Genomic DNA, 20,000 nt, shown 5'->3' on the forward strand with positions numbered 1-20,000 from the left:
CACACACTCACGTGTGTGTTTATGTATTATAAATATGTTTGTGTGTAAATATATGTATGTATATATGCATATGTATATTATTTATATTATATATATATTTGTATGATGTATGATACATTAATACATACATACAAATATATATATATATAATATAAATAATATACATATGCATATATACATACATATATTTACACACAAACATATTTATAATACATAAACACACACGTGTGTGTGTGTGTGCATACATACGTACGTACATACATACATACATTGGAATGAGAAGAAAAAGAGCGAAGGGTGACTGCGCAGGTTGGGGGGAGAGGATGCAAAAAGAGTCTCTTAGTGCTTATTAAAGCATAAATGCGCAAGAGAGAAGGAGTTAAGCTGGGACCCAGGAGGAGATGATGGGCAGTAATATATAGTTATATACATGTATGTATGTGTGTACACATATATATGAATGTATGTATATATATATATGTGTGTGTGTGCTTAAATTCGTATATTTATATTTCTTTACATTGTTTATATATATATACAAACACACATGTTTACAATATTTATTCGCACACATAGAAACACACACATATATTAATAGATACACTATACACACCATACATTTGAACCAATAAAATATATAAACACTGACACGTTTACACACATTCTAATATTTTTTTTTTACTTTCATTCTAATGTTTTTCCTGTTTTTTTTTCTGTTTACATTTTTAGAGTTGGGTATAAGGCAGAGGTAAGTGGCTATTAGCTAGAACCCAGCTCATTGATGAAAAAGGGGGTGAGTAGGACAGGGGTAACTGGCTATTAGCTAGAACAGAGCTCATTGATGAAGGAAATGGGGCAGGGCAGAGGTTACTGGCTATTAGCTAGGATAGAGCTCATTAATTAATTAAGACTAGGGGAGGGGAGAGGTACCAGGCTATTATCTAGAACAGAGCTCATTGATGAAGGAAGGGTAGGGAAGGGTAGAAGTAACTGGCTATTATCTAGAACAGAACTCATTGATTAAGGAAGGGTAGGGAAACGTTGAGGCAACTGGCATTTAGATAGAACAGAGCTCATTGATTGAGGGGAAATTGATAGAGCAAAGGCAACTGGCTGTTAACTAGAACAGAGCTCATTCATTAAGGAGAGACAAATAAAGTAACTGGCTATCTGCTAGAACAGAGCTTACTGATGAAGGAAGGAGAAGGAAGATCAGCTGTAACTGGCTAATAGTTAGAACGGAGCTCATTGATGAAGGATGAGGGAAGGAAGGCTAGAAGTAACTGGCTATTTGCTAGAACGGAGCTCATTGATTTAGGGAGGATAGATGGAGCATATGTAACTGGCTAATATGTAGAACAGAGCTCATTGAGGTAAAGATGTTGCAGCCGACACATCACATGGTTTGTTGGGGAGAGAGAGAGAGAAAGAAAGAAAGTCCAGGAGTCAGACGATAACTTATCTCGGAGTCTAATATTAGTCGTTCTGTCATTGTTTTGTTTCTAATCGTAAACAAGGAAATAAAGGAAGAAAGAGATTAAAAAATATATTTATTTACATGGATATTCTGACAACCAGTTCTTGTGCTTCGTGTTTTTCCGGAGAAGAAGTAAAACAAAAAAAGAAAACCACAACAGATATTGATCTATTGATTTGATATTTTTTTATTCTTTTTTTATATTTTGGATTTTATATAGTATATTTTTTTAAATCATCGCGATGCCAAATAAATGATTGTTTCGATAATTAAAAGAAAAAAAGGGATAATAATAATAGAACGATAACGGAGTAACCCCTAAAAACATAAACGGGTCTTGAGGATGGCTGAAGCAAGGAGTGCTGTGGCACAACCGAGGGTGGACCTCGACGAAGATGCAAAATACCCGAGCAGAGATGTATTCAGGGTATGGAGAAGAATACTTATCAAGCGCTTCTTTAGGACGAGGTGAGTAATTAATCTCAATGTTTACATATAACCTTCCATCGTTCTCCGTTTCTTTTCGGCCATCCTCCTCCTCTCCACCTTTCTCACCCCCCTCCGCCTCTTCTATGTTTGTTTATGGTTCGGTTTCGTTTCGTTTCTTTTTATATGTTATTTGGCCATGACGTTTTGTTGTTGTTTTGCGTGTTTTTTTAAAAATATATTATTCACTCGCGATTCTTTATTTGTTTCTCCACGTAAACATCTCGCCAAACAAACGAGGCAGCCCGTACGTGGTCGCTAGGCCTGCTAGACATAGCTATCAAACCTTCCTCGAATCACGCCGTACAGATTGATATTATGTCCCTGGATTGTCTTGCATATAGAAAAGCAGACGGGACGGTCACATTTGGGATTAGTTTCATCCTATATATCGATAAAGGCCGATTTAGGGTTGAACAACGGCACATTTACTTTATTATTATATCATATCATTATATAAATATATGTATGTATAATAAAAGGCGCAGGAGTAGCTGTGTGGTAAGGAGCTTGCTTATCAACCACATGGTTCTGGGTTCAGTCCCACTGCGTGACACCTTGGGCAAGTGTCTTCTACTATAGCCTCGAGCGCCGAGGCTATATATACATATATACTTTCAGTTTCCGTCTACCAAATCCATCCACAAGGCTTTGGTCGGCTCGAGGCTATAGCGAAAGACACTTATGCATGTATATGTTTGTGTGTCTGTTTTTGTCCCACCACCACCACCACCACCATCGCATGACAACCGATGTTGGTGTGTTTACGTCCCCGAAACATAGTGGTTCGGCAAAATAGACCGATAGAATGAGTACTAGGCTTACAAAGAATAAGTCGTGGGGTCGATTTGTTCGACTAAAAGGCGTTGCTACAGCATGGCCGCAGTCAAATGACTGAAACAAGTAAAAGAGAGTAAAAGAATTCATACACACAGACCTGTGGGGTTGTTTCTGCTACATTTTATGTCCTATCAGTCCAAAGAAAACAGAGGGTGCAGATACAATGACAAACAGGGTACGAATATATAGTCTATGTAAAAGTTTTTCTGATTTCTGCTGGTGGACTGCATCGCTGCTGGGACAGCTCAATCGGATGTGCCTTTAACGTTCCACTGGCACGAGTGCCACTCGGGCAGTACTGTCATCGGCCATGTCAGCGATATATATATATATATATGTGTGTGTGTTTGTATATGTGTGTGTATGTATAAATAATTGAGATTCGGTTGAATTAGGTACTTAAGTTGAAGCATCAAATCAGTGCAGTATTACCTGTACAACTCAGAGTAAATACATATAAAATCAAAATAAGCAACAGGATATCAAGTAGTGATGCAGTACGACCGTTTCAAGTGGATCCATTTAATGGAACAATGCAGTCATTACATCAATTTAAATGCAGGGGCTATCCTCAGTTGCATTGAATAAAATTATATTAATGTGTCTGATTGAGAATTCTATTTATTTATTTATGCAGTTGAGGATAGCCCTGCATTTAAATTGATGTAATGATTGCATTGTTCAATTAAATGGGGTCGCTTGAAATGATTGTACTGCATCACCTCTGGATATCCTGTTGCTTATTTTGATTTTATGTGTGCGTGTATGTATATATATATATATATATATATATATATATATATATTATCTGTCTTATTCCAAGTTTCTCCAGTGACACCCTGATCACAACCAAAGAGAAACCTGTCAAAGGCCTTCTCCACGTCAACGAATTCTCTGTCTGACACTCCATTATCTATCTATCTATCTACCTACCTATCTATCTATCTATCCATCAGTTCATATGTTTATCTATATCTGTCTACCCATCTATCTGTCTATCTATCTATCCGTCTATCTATTTATCTATGTCTCTCTCTCTCACACTTTCTATTTCTGTCTGTCTAACCATTCAACCATCCAAACATCCATCCATCTCTCTCTCTCTCTTCCTGTCTGCCTGCCTGTCTGCCTATGTTTACTAATAAAAAAAACTACACACCACATGATGGAATGTCATTAACTAGGTCTCTCTATACATTGTCATATGATCTACCTCCCCCCCAAAAAAACACACACACACACACACAGGCCTTCCTGTTCAGCATGCTCTATTAAAGACATGAGGGTGTTCTAGTTCTTAACTCTTTTATTGGTCTGTATTCTACCATTTACTTGTTTCAGTCATTTGTCTGTGGCCACGCTGGGGCATCGCCTTGAAGAATTCCAGTTTCGAATGAGTCAACCCGAGTTCTTATTTGTTAAGTTTGGTACTCATTCTGTCGGTGTCTGTTGCGAAACCGCTAAGTCATGGGGGTCGTAAACACACTAACCTAGAGCAGTAGGGGACAAACAGACACAGACACATATACACACACACACACAGATATATATATATATGACAGGCTTCTTTTCAGTTTCCGTCTACAAAATACACTGACAAGGACTTGGTTGGCCTGAGGCTTTAGTAAAAACACCTGCTCAATATGCTACGCAGTGGGACTGAACCCAGACTCATGTGCTTGGGAAGCAAGCTTCTTACCACACAACCACAGATTATCTGGTTTGTGTCATGGTGCCTTTTTTTTATGTGCTTGCTCCCCCTAACTTTACAACATGGCTACGCTACTTCTTGTATGTAATGCTGATCCTCTAAATCAGTACTATTCAAAGTGGTGGTCCATGGACCAGTGCCGGTCTGCAGGGTACGGGGCGAGTTTCCAGAAAAGAAAAAAACATTTTAAAATGCTTATAAAATGCTTATGTAATATTGTTTTATTTGTTTACAAAATAAATATAAGATAAAAAAAAATTGTCAATTTTTATTATGTTCATTATACATGTGTCTTTACATTCTGAATTCAAATTCCGCTGAGGTTAACATTGTCCTTCATCCTTTCGGGATCGATAAATTAAGTACCAGTTACGTACTGAGGTTGCTCTAATCAACTGGGTCCCCCTCCCCCAAAATTTTGGACTTTGTGCCTAGAGTAGAAAAGATTATATATATTGTTTCTGGTATAAATTAATATTACTAAGAAATATTACTGGTCCCTGGCACATTGGAAAAAAAAACTATCGGGGCGCCACATCAGATAGTTTGAGAAGCACTGCTCTAAATAACATAATTCATTCGTTTCGATGATCTTCTGATTCTGCTATTAATCATCAATAACCAAATTTTCTCATCTCTTTTTTTTTTCTTCCTAGAAATTTAATTTATAATGGTTTATGGCCAACGTCGGCGTGGAACTTGGGAATACTCATGGTGGGTCTGCTGACCCTTCTCCTTGCTCAGGACAGTCACACTTCGTTACCCAGCAGTTTCCTGTGGAGACTGGCCGACTATTTAAATTTACCGACAGGTAAGTGTTGTTGCTGCTATTGCTGGTGCAGTTGCCAAGGGGAACTAACAAACACACATACACACAGATACATATGTATGCATATATATCCAAAACGTATATGAACACCAATTTCTCCATGTGATTGACTTGAAAATCGTTAAGATATTTTCTTAACATGAAACCAATGGTACCCTTAATACACAAATAAAGCAGCTTTATCCACCAATACATTTTCCTGACTTAAAACACTCCTTCCCATTTTATCTTGTCTTTTTGCAGATCTCAATTATGGACTGTCCGAGCTAATCCTGGCCCTCATTGTCGGAGTTTTCTTCTTCATCGTTCAGCTTTATTTTCGACGTTATCTCCTTCGGCTCCTCCTCTCCTATCGGGGATGGATGTGTAAGTCTCGGAATATTTGACTCTTTTTTGCTTTTGTTTCTTCTTTTTTTTTGTTTTGTTTTTGTATTACTCTCTCACACCTCCTACCACCACCAGTGTTGCCATCATCACCACGACAACCATCATCATCACCACCACTGCCGTCATCATCACCCTCACCACCAATACCACCACCACCACCACCACCACCACTACTACTTCCACTGCTACCATCAATACTAATACCACCCCCACTATTACTACCACCACCACCACATCACCTTAAAATAGAACCACTTTTACAGCCTGGATCACAGACCTCAAAGACTAAAGGATCATCTCTAAGAGAAAGAAAAGAGGTAGAGATGGTGGCGATGGTGGTGGTGGTTTTAGGTGTCCTGAAGGAATTCTGCCATTGTTGGACTCTCAACAAAGTGACAAAGATGAATCCACAACACAACAGGATAACAAAAACTAAACAAACAAACAAACAACCGCCTGGTCATTGTGAAATATTTTGTGAAAATGATGATATTTTGACAAAATGTCAAAGAATAAAAAAAATAATGGAGCGAAAGGATTTCACTTGCAGAAATGCTTGGAAAAAAATATGGGGAATATTTTAGAAGTTTGTCTAAAGAATTCAAAATTTTGTAAGCCACAAACGTAGCTACATCATCACCATCATTATCAATATCGTCATTTTCATCATCACCATCATCGTCGTCGTCATCATCACCACCACCACACTACTTTTGTACTGTGCAAACATGTATAACCTGACTAGCTTGTCTTGCATGCTGTGTGTTTCTAAGCAATCTCTCAGACTCAAATATGTAACATGGCTGGTCTTTGCTGCCAAAAAATGGGAAAGGAAGCTGGTCTTTGAGAAAACATGAGAAAGGTGACAGGAATATAAACGTAAAGCTCCACAATGCTTCACTTGACAGTGTCTGTTGTGCAGTTGGCCTTCAGATCCCAGATATAGTTGGCTAACTCTGTGGCTTTCTTCTTATCCACATGCTGGAGAGAAGACTTATAATCCCCAAAGGACACATTGGTGGCCAGTTATAGTTACAGTACCTTTAAGTGTCAGTCTGTTCAGGCAAGATTTTCTCTGGACTAAACAACAATGACATCGACACAGCAACAACTGCAACAATATTTCCCATGATCCACTTGTTCTTTAATTTGTTCATGTGGATTTTTTTTCTCTTTCAGATGAGATGCCACGTTCTCAGGGACTACAGACGAAATCGTGGGGCATGTTAGTTAGGCTGGTGAGTGGTCACTCGCCCCTTCTCTATAACTGTCAGCAGAGTCTCCCTCGACTGCCCGTGCCAGCTTTAAACGACACTCTGGATAAGTTTATCAAGTCAATCATTCCACTGTACGGGGAAGACTCGGACAAGGTTAGAGATTTGCGGGAACAAGCCAAGGTAAGGAAACCACAATCATCATCATCATCATCAGCAGCATCACCGTCATCATCATTACTATAGTCATTGTCGTCATCACCGCAGCATTCATAATCGTCATCACGATCACTATCATTGTCACAACTGTCATCATCGTCATCATCATCATCATCTTCGTCATCATCACCATTACATCATCATCATTGTCACCATTATCATCATAATCATCATCACCATCGTTGTCATCATCAACATCATGACCATCATCATCATCATCATTATCATCATCATCATCATCACAAACATATATATATATATACATCCACATGATAGGCTTCTTTCAGTTTCTTTTTACTGAACTCGATCCCTCACAAGACATTCTCGGCCCAGGGCTACAGTAGTAAGATACTTGCCCAAGGTGCCATGCAGAGGGACTGAACCTAGAACCATGTGGTTCAGTACCAAGGTTCTCAACCACACAGTCATCCCTATACCTCTAGATATTATTGTAGATATGTTTTTTCTCAAGCTTTCTTCCATTTTCTTTCTTTTTCAGAAATTTGCCCAATTCCCTGGTCCAAAGCTTCAACAAATTTTGGTCCTAAAATCTTGGTGGACCCCTAACTGGGTAACAGATTGGTGGTAAGTGATACCTTATGTTGTTGCTTAGTTACAGGTGAACACCCGCAATTGTTCCATCTTCTGATCAGACGTGGCCCGCTTAGTTGAGACCTTCATTTTGGTATTCTATCATTTGGAGGACATAAAAGCAGTGAGTTCAAATTCCACTCAGGTCGACTTTGCCTTTCATCCTTTCAGGGTCGATAAATTAAGTACCAGTGAAACACTGGAGTCGATCTAATCAACTGGCTCCCTCCCCCACAACTTTCAAACCTTGTGCCTATAGTAGAAGGGATTATTTGGAGGACCTAAGAAGGCAAAATGGCTGAATTGTTTGTGCAATGAACAAAATGCCTTGTGGTATTTACTCATTCTTTATGTTCTGAGTTCAAATTCCACCGAGGCTCACCCTTTCGGTATCAGATGATACTTAATCCACCCCCTGTGTATATGGTGTGTGTGTGCTTGTGTGTGTGTGTTTATGTGTGTGAGTGAAAAAAACCCACCATCATCATCATCATTTAACGTCCGTTGTTCATGCTGGCATGGGTTGGACAGTTTGACCTGAGATAGTAAGCTGAGGGGCTGCGCCAGATTCCAGTCTGATTTGACATAGTTTCTACGGCTGGATGCCCTTCCTAATGCCACCCACTCCAAGAGCATAATGAGTGCTTTTACATGTCACCAGCACAGGTGCCACTTGTGTGTCACCAGTGTCCACCACGACTACGATTTCACTTGGCTTGATGGGTCTTCTTCTCAAGCACGACATATTGTCAACGGTCTCAGTCATTTGTCATATTTTATTTATTCAAATGTCCTCTCATAATGAACGACATTTTAATTTTTCAATACCTGCTGCCTACCCTGTCTTTAAACAATGAACTCACCTCGTACATTAACTCCAATCTCTTTCCATTTCCGTCTTGCAAACAGGGAGAAGTACATCTACCTCATGGGCCGCAATCCCCTGGCCATTAACAGTAATTATTACACGTTGGACCACTCTGTGTGGAAACCCACAGAAAAACAGGTTGTGAGGTAAGTCCACCTTGGTTCCTCTTGAAACGTGGGAGCTTTCAGATGATAAACTTAGTGGTTTGGTAAAAGAGACCAATAGAGTATGTACCAGGCTTAAAAACGTAAATACTGGGGGGTTCGATACATTCTTGAAACCAGTGCCCCAACATGGCCACAGTCTAAGTAAAATATAAAACAATTAATATCGTACTCTTAATTCCAGGGCTGCTGCGACGCTGCATGAATTCATGGTCTTTAAACAGAAGCTAGACAGGGAGGAGATCAAGCCTCTCCTCATACGTAACACTATACCAATATGTATGAGCCAATATGAACGCCTCTTTGCTACCACCAGGTAAATATGGCTTTCTTTCTGCTTTTGTCATTAATACACTTTCTGAAACTTTGCACAGGCCTCTGAGCAGGTATCACCATGACAACTTTCTCTGTCATGGTCAATGCGATGATCACACGCTACACATCTTCCTTCCAAGCACTGCTGTAAACAGCGGAAGTGAGCTGGAACGTTAAAACTTAGTGCACATGCACAGCAGAGTTGAAGGTCAATCTGAAAGTGTGATGGCGTTGGGGCTGGTGTCTTGGTTTGTTGAAGCAACCTCCTCCTCCTCCTCCTCCTCGTCGTCGCCACCGCCGCCGCCACTACCGCCACCTTGTGCCTAGAGTAAAAAAGAATATATATGTGTGTGTGCACATGCATGCGTGTGTGCACACGCATGCATGTGTGCATGTAAGCGTGCACACGCGTGTGTCTAAATTATATCTTCCTGTAATCTTAAACATTTTGCTGTTTGCATTTTTCAGGATTCCTGGAGAAGAAATTGATACCTTGGTACACACGGAGTCATCAAAGGTAAATAGTTATATGTTATATACGACAACGACCTCCTTTCCTCGCAGTTTGCTGGTCTCAAAGTACCACCCCTCGGGAAGGAATGACACATAAGCCCATTGTTTGTACCCCGCCCATCTAACGCATGTATTGTCATCATCATCATTTAACGTCCTCTTTCCATGCTGGCATGGGTTGGACGGTTTCACAAGGAGCTGGCAATCAGCCAGCTGTCCAGACTCCCCTTGGATGTTGTGGCATGGTTTCTAATGTGCCCCTTCCTAATATCACCATCCTACTATCATTCTCAGGTAAGCCCTGACCCTGCGTAGTAGCACCTGTAGGAGTCCCACCTATTAAATAGTAAGCATGTTATGGAATCGCCTCTTGAAGAAGGTTACTCACAGGCACCCATCAACAGACCCAGGGCAAATGAGGGCCTTAACCCTTTTGATACCAACCCGCCTGAAACCGCCTCTGGCTCTGTAGTACAATTGCCCTTCCTAATGCCAACCACCTAAGAAAGTTTACTGGGTGCTTTTTATGTGCCAGCATGGATACTTTTTACACAAACAAAAATAAACATTATTTTCCCTCTTACTGTTTTGTTTCGTTTTGAAAAATAAAAATTTATTTTATGGTTTGTTATTGTTTATATTTTGAATCACTTAATCTTTTATGGGGGTACCCAAATCTTTTAAGTGCTTGGGGCCTCGATGGGTCTTAATCCAGCCTTGAGTGTGTTGTATTTTTTAGCAAAACACATCAAATCCTTTTCACATTGCTCCCAGTCTATTCAGCTGGCCAAAGTGAGTAATCCTGTGATGGTCTAGCATCCCATCCCGGAGGGTATATAGGAACCATGAAAAGCAGGAAACTGGCCCTGTGAGTCTAAATGAGTTGGGAAAAATTTCCTCATTAAATCCCATTTTAATTTTTTTCTCTGCAGCACATTGCCATCCTTAGGAGAGGCCTGATCTATAAACTGAACATGTATGACATCGATGGCAAGCTGTTGAGTGCCGCAAGTCTCCAGAAGCAATTAGAGTGGATCATTGACCATGCAGACCAACACCAAAGTGAGTGATTCCACTTTGATCTTAAAAGGGATGTTAACCCATTAATGCCCAGCGGATGATTTGTCATTTGCCTTTTTGGTTTCAGATGAAAATATTCATATAAAAATAAGTTCATAAATAGTCAGCATGCTGAGTAAAATATTTAGCAGCATAATTCTATCCATCTTCGCATTCTGAATTGAAATTCCTCCAAGGTAGACTTGGCCTTTTATCCTTTCGGGATCAATAAATTAAGTACCAGTTGAACACCGGGATCAATCTAATTGATTTTTTTTCCCCTCCCACAAAATTGCTGGCCTTCTACCAAAATTTGAAACCCAATATACACATCATGGCTTATTATCCTTAATTTCTCTATCTGTCTGTCTTGGCATATCCCAGAGTATGGTTGCTTTCTCATTTTCTGTGACCTTTTCTGGCATGTGCATCTACCATCTTTTTTCTGTTGTTATCCCATAGTGTTGGCAAAGCTTCCAGTGTGTACAGGTCCCAACTCTGTTGTTATTATTATTATTATTATTATTATTATTATTATACTCTGAGTGAGAGTCCCTTTGTCCCCTGCTGGCGACAAAGGGACTCTCACTCAGAGTAAAAGGCAGACTGTATGATGCATGCGTACGAACAACTATGCTACATGGCAGTGAAACATGGGCTGTAACTGCTGAGGACATACGTAAGCTCGCAAGGAATGAAGCCAGTATGCTCCGTTGGATGTGTAATGTCAATGTGAATACCCGTCAGAGTGTAAGTATCTTGAGAGAAAAGCTGAACATTAGAAGCATCAGTTGTGGCGTGCAAGAGAGACGATTGCGCTGGTATGGACATGTGGTGAGAATGGAGGAGGATAGCTGCGTGAAAAAGTGCCACACCCTAACAGTTGAGGGAACCCGTGGAAGAGGTAGGCCCAGGAAGACCTGGGCTGAGGTGGTGAGGCAAGACCTTCGTACATTGGGCCTCACCGAGGCGATGACTACGGACCGAGACCTTTGGAAATGGGCTGTGCGTGAGAAGACCCGGCAAGCCAAGTAAGATCGTTGCCAGTGCCCCTGGACTGGTTCTTGTGCGGGTGGCACATGAGATGCACCATTTTGAGCGTGGCCGTTGCCAGTACCGCCTGACTGGCTCCTGTAGGATTTTCGAGCGAGATCGTTGCCAGTGCCCCTGGACTGGCTTGTGCGGGTGGCACATAAAAGACACCATTTCGAGCGTGGCCGTTTTCGTGCGGGTGACACGTAAAAGCACCCACTACACTCTCTGAGTGGTTGGCGTTAGGAAGGGCATCCAGCTGTAGAAACTCTGCCAAATCAGACTGGAGCCTGGTGTTGCCATCCGGTTTCACCGGTCCTCAGTCAAATCGTCCAACCCATGCTAGCATGGAAAGCGGACGTTAAACGATGATGATGATGAAGGCAACAAGCTGGCTGAATTCTTAGCATTCTAGGGGAAATGCCTAGCGGCATTTTGAGAATTGATTTCAGCTTCTATAAGTTAAAACAAAACATAATGGTATTTCAAATTTTGGCACAAGGCCAGCAAGTTTAAGGGGAGGAGGAAAATCAATTAAATTAACCCTGAATATTCAGGTCACCTTTTTATGTAAAAGGCACCCAGTGCCACTCTGTAAAGTGGTTGGCATTAGGAAGGGCATCCAGCTGTAGAAACCATGTGAAAGACAGCAGAGATTGTTGCAGTTTTCTCACTTGCCAGCCCCTGTCAAACCATCCAACCCATGACAGCAAGATGATGATGATGATGATGATGATGATGATGATGATGATGATGATGGTGATGATGATGATGGTGATGATGATGATGATGATGATGATGATGATGGTGATGATGATGATGATGGTGATGATGATGGTGATGATGGTGATGATGATGATGATGATGATGATGATGATGATGATGATGATGATGATAGCTTTTTAATTTTATTTTAGAAATTTACACGATGGGGGACAATAAGTTAGCAACAGTTTTGTATAGTTTCTACAGCTGGTTGCCCTTCCTAATGCCAACCACTTTAGAGAGAGGACTCGGTGCTTTTTATGTGGCACCAGCACCGACAAAATCTGTTTTCACATGGTTTTTACAACTGGATGCCCTTCCTAATGCCAACTACTTTACAGGGTGTACCGGGTGCTTTTTACATGGCACCAACACCAGTGAGGTTACTAAGTAACTTGCTGGTCAAAACCCCTCAACAGAAAAATAAGTAGTTTTGAGGGAAAGAAAAAGGTGTTTTGCGTTAGAATAGAATCCATTCTAATAACTACTTTGTTGTCTTTATTGATTTCTATCAATGATTCCATGACAGATCAATGCTTTTACAAGACTTCCGAATTCTTGATCTATACATTTCTTGTCTTCGTCTCTCCTCCAGATAGCTATTCAGAAGCAGCCAAATCGATTCCTGCTTTCACTGGAATTGAACGAAAAACCTGGGCCAAAGTCCGTGAAACCTTCTTCTCAGATGGCATCAACAAGGAATCGCTCCAAACCATTGAAACAGCAATATTTTTTGTAAGTTCCTCTTGGCAACCATTCAGCAATAACACCAAGTTTCTCTTTATTATTGCAGTTACTTTGTTATGTGACCATAACATCTTGTGGCTACATCATCACATGACCATAATGTCACACTACAATTGTTTCAATTCATTCCTGCACCTGTAGATCAGCATGTAGATCAGATGCTGGGCAATCAATTGTCTAGCATTTCAGGTGTACAATGCACCTCATCAGGTGACTTTTTAAACAAGTTTTCACTATGTCATCTTACCCATGAGCTGCAGGTGCGGAAATAACTTGAAACGATTGTAGTGAATTCTATTTTCTGTCTCTGATCTATTTATAAATATGTTTGTATGTTTGCATGTACGTATGAATGTATATCTGTCTATCAATCCATCTCTCTGTCCTCTGCCATTTCACTAGGTGACCCTGGAGACGATATCAGCTGAGACCATAATGGAACGGGCCTGTTACCTTATGCAAGGTGACGGCAGGTCATTGTGGTTTGACAAGAGCCTCAATGTCATTTACTTTGCCAATGGTCGTATGGGACTGAACTGTGAACACTCATATGCTGATGCTCCAGTGGTGGGACATTGCCAAGAGTACGTGATGACCAACGAGTAAGTATATAACTTTTTACTTCATCTATAAACACACACTGTGGTTGTATATATTTGTCATATATATCATCATCATCATCATCATCATCATCGGTTAATGTCTGCTTTCCATGCTGGCATGGGTTGGACGGTTTGACTAGGGACTGGCAATATATATATATATTGCCCAGCGTCGCCTTTCTGGCACTTGTGCCCGTGGCACCTGTAAAGACTTTCGAGCGAGATCGTTGCCAGTGCTGCTGGACTGGCTCCTGTGTAGGTGGCATGTAAAATACACCATTTTGAGCATGGCCGTTGCCAGTAGCGCCTGACTGACCTTCGTGCCGTTGGCACGTAAAAGCACCCACTACACTCTCAGAGTGGTTGGCGTTAGGAAGGGCATCCAGCTGTAGAAACTCTGCCAAATCAGATTGGAGACTGGTGTAGCCACCTGGTTCACCAGTCCTCAGTCAAATTGTCCAACCCATGCTAGCATGGAAAGCGGATGTTAAATGATGATGATGATGATGATGATGATGATATATATATATATATATATACACAATATATATTCTACGTTGAATTATACGTGTGTCTGTGTGATTAGCTTTATCGACCCTTTTCTGTTGTTTCAGAGCAATGTACCCCCTGTACAAAGATGGTGAATTGGTTGATGCTGATCCCAATTTTAAACAAGGCAAGCTGAAACCCCCATCTTTACTTCAATGGGATTTCCCAGATTCCTTCAATCCAGAAGTTAAAACGGCATGTTCCATTTCACAAAAGGTGAGTTCATTGAGATTGATACTGATGAAGGTGCACTTCATCATGATAGCTAGGTAATTAGGTAAACTGAAGGTTGTTGTGATGATGGTAATTAGATTTTATTATAGAACAGGTATAAGGCAGCAAGCTGACAGAATCGTTAGTGCGCTAGAGGAAATGCTAAGCGGTATTTTTCCCGGCGCTGTGTTCTAAGTTCAAATTCTGCCGAGGTCGACTTTGCCTTTCATCCTTTCTGATAATAATAAACAACAATAGGATTATAATTCCCAGTCAATTGTTTTCTTTTATTTTTTTACTGTCTTTCTTTCAGAACCTTGAAAACATTGATCTGTGTGTCCGGGTCCATAATGCCTTCGGAAAGGGTTTCATCAAAACTGCAAAGGTAAGGTAAAATTAAGGATCCGTTTATATTTGTGCTGTACCTTCTCTATAGCAAGGCACCTGTTTCTGCCTCTCTCTCTCTCTCTCTCTCTTTCTGTCACACTCTAACCTCTCATCATCTGACACAAGGTCACCCCCACCTCTAAAAATTCCTTGTTTTGCAAGTTACTTGGTGACCCTGCTGGTGCTGGTGCCACATAAAACAGCATCTAGTCCACACTGTGAAATGGTTGGTGTTAGGAAGGGCATCCATCTGTAAAAGCCATGCCAAAACTGCCCTCACCTGAGCTGGTGCCACGTAAAAAGCACTCAGTTTATTCTGTGGGGTGGTTGGCTTTTGGAAGGGCATTCAGCCGTAAAGACCATGCCAAAACAGTCACAGAAGCCTGGTGGAACCTTCTGCCCGGCCAGCTTCTGTTGAACCGTCCAATCCCTGTGACAGTGTTTATTTAGTAGGGTGTGTTCAAAGTGATGTTACAATTCTCCCTGTTGAATATTCATTTCTACTCTAGGCACGAGGCACGAAATTTTGGGGGAGGGAGTGAGTCGATTAGATCGAGCCCAGTGCATAACTGGTACTTAATTTATCAACTCCGAAAGGATGAAAGGCAAAGTTGACCTCAGCGGGATTTGAACTCAGAACGTAGCAACATGCGAAATACCGCTAAGCATTTCGCCTGGGGTGCTACCAATTCTGCCAGCTCACCATCTTACGGTGATAAGTGTCCGTCCTAAAAACTGTCTGAAAACATCTGGATTGCAACCTGTCTTTCATCTCCTGGGTACCCAACACTCTTTTTTCCTCCTCCGCACAGCAGGATCAAAACCCTGTTTATTAATTGCCCTGCTGTTGTTTCTGGTTGCAGGTCAGCCCCGACGCATTCATCCAGTCGGCCCTTCAGCTCACTTATTACACCTACTACGGCAAGTTGGCTCTGACTTATGAGTCATCGATGACACGTTTATACTTGCTCGGACGGACAGAGACGGTGCGGTCACTCACTTCAGAATTGGCCAGCTTTGTCAGGTGAGATTTTTAATTGACGGCTAATTACAAAGTTAATGGCTTCTTAGTTTTTCTCATATCTTTTTAAACTTCAGATGTTGTTGTTGCTGTTGTTGGTGTTGGTGTTGTTGTTGTTGTTGATGTTGTTGTTGCTGGCGGTGGCGACGGTGGTATTGTGTTAATAGTAGTGGTGGCAGCAGTGGTGGTGGTGGTGGTGGTGGCTGTGGTGGTGGTGGTGTTGGTGACTGGGGTAGTGGTGGTGGTGGCGGTGGTGATGGCGGTGGTGGTGGTGGTGACAGGAATCTCTTTGGTAGTTTTAGTTGTGGTGCTGGTAGCTTTGATTGAGCAGAGCAAAGACATTCCAGCCTTGACCATCACCCTTTTAGCTTTTTAGTCCTTTCTAGACATAAGTGTATCTAAGACTACATTATCTAACGTGTCCTTCCGTATTGTTGTTGTTGTTGTTCAATCCCATGTCAGTCCCGATCCAGTGGATCTATAATCAAAGGTGTTCCAGTCATGACCATCCTGTCTTTATTCAAACATAATCTATCTCAGATTCCATTAAACACCCATTTCCTGGTTTAGCCCCTATTTCAATGCTTCACTCCTATTTTCCTATTTGAGCCCTATTTCCTTACTTAACCCTCAATCCCCTACTTCATCTTTATTTCCAAGTTTAACCCTTATTTCCCTATTTAACCCCTAGTTTCCTACTTAACCCCTATTTTTCTATTTGATCCCTATTTGACCCCCATTTCTATATTTGACCCCTAAATCCCAACTTTACTTCTGTTTTCCAATTTAACCCCTATTATCCTTCCCACTCAACCCCCAATTTCAATATTTGACCCCTATTTCACTCTGTACTTGGACAGGGCGATGTACAACAACAAAGTGACAAAGCAAGAGAAGATCTCCCTGTTGCAGAGGTCCTGCACCATTCACCAAGGCCTCTACCGAGACGCCATGAATGGCAAGGGATTGGACCGGCACCTGTTTGGGCTCTATGTCCTTAGCAAAGGAATGGGTTATGTAAGTACATTTACGGTTTGCTAGGGGCTCCCCCCCCCCTTTTTTGTGTTTTTTCATTTTACTTCCTTGCATCAATCTTCATCATCAGCATCATCAGCACTACCACCACCCTCACCACCACCACCACCACCATCATCCACATCCTCCTCCTCCTCATCATCATCATCACTATCACTGCCACCACCACTATCACAACCCTCACCACCACCACCACCACCACTATCATCATCATCATCACTATCACTGCCATCACCACCATCACGACCCTCACCACCACCACCACTACCACCACCATCACTATCACAAAAACAAAAAAAAAAACAAATGTTAATGTGTTGTTCTTTCTTGTAGGATTGTGACTTCTTAAAAGACGCCCTCCTGATGCCGTGGACCCTATCGACAAGTCAACAACCACAGCAGCAGATCGCGTCTTCTCCCCAGTGTGACTTACCCCAGTTTGATTCAATGGTAAGCATGCAGGGACACAGGGGAGCACACACAGAGAGCAGAGCGTGCTGGGTGAGATCAGTGGGTCCTCGAGTAGATGGACAGACGGACGGACGGACGAATGGATGGACAGATAGATAGATAGATGGACAGACAGAAGGACGGACGGATGGATGGAGAGAGGGAGGCTGTGTGTAGGTGCTGACTGGATAGAGCAAGGTGGGTGGTGGTTGGACAGACGGGCAGATGGATGGACTAAGACATAGTGTATGGCTGTGTGGTAAGTAGCTTGCTTCCCAATCACATGGTTCTGGGTTCAGACCCACTGCATGACACCTTGGGCAAGTGTCTTCTACTATAGCCTCTGGTCAACCAAAACCTTGTGAGTATATCTGGAAGATGGAAACTGAAAGAAGCCCATCGTATATGTGTGTGTGTGTGTGTGTGTCTTTGTGTCTGATTTTGTCCCCCCCCCCTTTGCTTGACAACTGATGTTGGTGTGTTTGCATCACTGTAACTTAGCGGTTCGGCAAAAGAGACCAATAGAAGAAGTACTACACTTACAATGAATAAGTCCTGGGGTCAATTTCTTTGACTAAAACCCTTTAAGGCGAGGCTCCAACATGGCTACAGTGAAAATGAATGAAACAAATAAAAAAGAAAAGAAAAACCAGACAGATGCAGTGTGTAGACGTTGAGTAGGATATATATAGACAGTGTGTAGATGTTGGATATACAGGTATGTTGAACTAACGCCTTTTTTTCCCCTCTCATTGCAGCTTGGCCCAGGAGGAGGTTTTGGGCCAGTATCTGACGATGGTTACGGCATTTCTTATATGGTAGCTGGCAACAGGAAGATCTTTTTCCACATATCTTCCAAGCGATCTGCCAAAGAAACAGATTCGTCGAAATTCATGGATCTCTTGTTCCAGAGCATGGATGACATGAAGAAACTATTCGATCCGTAACTCTGGACGAGGAGGAGCATTTGGTTGTGTTGGGGGTTGATGTTGGTGTTGACCATAGATTCTTAATGGTGTCGTGGCTTGGTGGCCGTGTGGTGGTAGAGGTCACTTACATGGTCAGCCACTCGTATACCCATAAACCAACATACAAGGTGCATTCCAGAAGTCTGAGACTTTTTCCAGAAAGACATCCATTAATTTCTAACAAATACAAATTTCTAATCCCCTTCATAATGGCCCCTAGAAGTCCTCCAAAGTGAAAGTGTCCAGGGCTCTTGTCATGGCCTCTTTCATCTTCTTCATCTCTTCAAAATGCCTGGAACAACCAAAAGCTATACGGAACAAAGTCTGGACTGTAGGAAGAGTGAAGGACAGTTTTTTCTCTGTCAAGGAATTGGTTAACAGAATGGAATTGTGGACTGGTGTATTGTCTTGGTCTATGTCCTCTGGCTCTTTGTGACCAAATCTCTTCATGAACTGCCTCAAAACCTCAACAAAGGACTCTTTACATTATTCATATTGGATGGACAGGTGTCCTCGTCTTGTTTGTTCTCACCACAACGTTTCGGCTGGTTTACTCTCCAGCCTTCATCAGGTGTCCTGGTAGAATTTTGAACACAACCCTCGGTTCTCATTCCTACGGTATTTTTTTGTTTTGGCAACAAGCAAGATGAGGACACATGTCCGTCCAATGTAAATAATGTACAGACTTCCTTATCTCAAAAATACAGAAAAGGATTCTTTGTTGACCGTTTGACCAGAGGGAACCTAGTGGACGTAGACGATGCCCTTGCTGTCGATAAAGAGGATCACCAAGAGCTTCTCATTGGATTTGTTTTGCCTGGTCTTTGACCCAGCGAATAACAGACCCTCGGCTCATGCATGTTAACCCAGTCTGGGGCATAACAAATCTCTGTAGCATTTTTGCCCAGTTTAACACAAAACTTTATCGTATTGCAAGCTCCAAATACATTTTACAAACTGGTCAGCTGTGACATGGAGTGCTTTGTGCTGATACAGCTGTCCCCCTCCCCTTTAATTTAGATGAACAAAAATTGGCAGGTCAGCTTATTAATAATGATGACCTAAAACGACAATATTGTTGAACAGTTATAACTAAAAAAGTCTCAAAACTTCTGGAACATATCGTGTAGTCAGCCGTGTTGAGTAAGGTATGTCCAAAGTGCCAATACAGTTGTCTCCTTCCGTCTTTAAAAACAAAAGGTTGGCAGGTCAGCTTATTAGATGTATAGTAATGACATATTATGATTACAATAATCTAGGATAGTCTCAGACATTGAGGAATGTCTCAAACGTTGTGGAATGCACCTCGTATGTTCTCTAAGAGCTATAAGCAAAACAGAAAGAGACAGGATAAAAAAATCCTTCGTTCCGCTACTACCAACATCAGCACCAAACACCATGCTGTCTTATCACGCTACCTCTCCAACACCACCACCACTACCACTACTACTATGGTGCCATCAGCTCTCTGCGACTGAGTGGTCATCGAATGTCACTCCCACTTGCACTCACACTCGACATGAATCTACTCTTCTAGTCCTGCATGTTATACACACCC

The 20,000-nt window shown here is 41.7% G+C and overlaps 1 protein-coding gene across 2 annotated transcripts in view; it reads left to right on the forward strand.

Annotated features, from left to right (window-relative positions):
* Positions 1 to 1,278: 1,278 nt before the first annotated feature.
* LOC106881816 (carnitine O-palmitoyltransferase 1, liver isoform) overlaps positions 1,279 to 20,000 on the forward strand; it is an 18,823-nt gene continuing 101 nt past the window's right edge. Inside the window, exons 1-17 of one of the 2 annotated variants that reach the window (XM_052977441.2) lie at positions 1,279 to 1,945; positions 5,171 to 5,325; positions 5,587 to 5,709; positions 6,910 to 7,127; positions 7,663 to 7,748; positions 8,664 to 8,768; positions 8,971 to 9,102; positions 9,570 to 9,618; positions 10,547 to 10,676; positions 13,066 to 13,205; positions 13,620 to 13,819; positions 14,434 to 14,584; positions 14,895 to 14,966; positions 15,832 to 15,992; positions 16,850 to 17,006; positions 17,358 to 17,474; positions 18,233 to 20,000. The exon at positions 18,233 to 20,000 is cut by the window's right edge and continues 101 nt beyond it. In XM_052977441.2, the coding sequence (XP_052833401.1) occupies positions 1,821 to 1,945; positions 5,171 to 5,325; positions 5,587 to 5,709; positions 6,910 to 7,127; positions 7,663 to 7,748; positions 8,664 to 8,768; positions 8,971 to 9,102; positions 9,570 to 9,618; positions 10,547 to 10,676; positions 13,066 to 13,205; positions 13,620 to 13,819; positions 14,434 to 14,584; positions 14,895 to 14,966; positions 15,832 to 15,992; positions 16,850 to 17,006; positions 17,358 to 17,474; positions 18,233 to 18,421 (2,310 nt within the window). In that variant the 5' untranslated portion in view covers positions 1,279 to 1,820 and the 3' untranslated portion in view covers positions 18,422 to 20,000. The remainder of the gene's footprint in view (positions 1,946 to 5,170; positions 5,326 to 5,586; positions 5,710 to 6,909; positions 7,128 to 7,662; positions 7,749 to 8,663; positions 8,769 to 8,970; positions 9,103 to 9,569; positions 9,619 to 10,546; positions 10,677 to 13,065; positions 13,206 to 13,619; positions 13,820 to 14,433; positions 14,585 to 14,894; positions 14,967 to 15,831; positions 15,993 to 16,849; positions 17,007 to 17,357; positions 17,475 to 18,232) is intronic. The other variant, XR_008266957.2, reaches the window with a different exon arrangement.

Source organism: Octopus bimaculoides, chromosome 28 (assembly GCF_046866305.1).
Source record: "Octopus bimaculoides isolate indiv1 chromosome 28, ASM4686630v1, whole genome shotgun sequence".
NCBI classification, from domain to species: domain Eukaryota; kingdom Metazoa; phylum Mollusca; class Cephalopoda; order Octopoda; family Octopodidae; genus Octopus; species Octopus bimaculoides.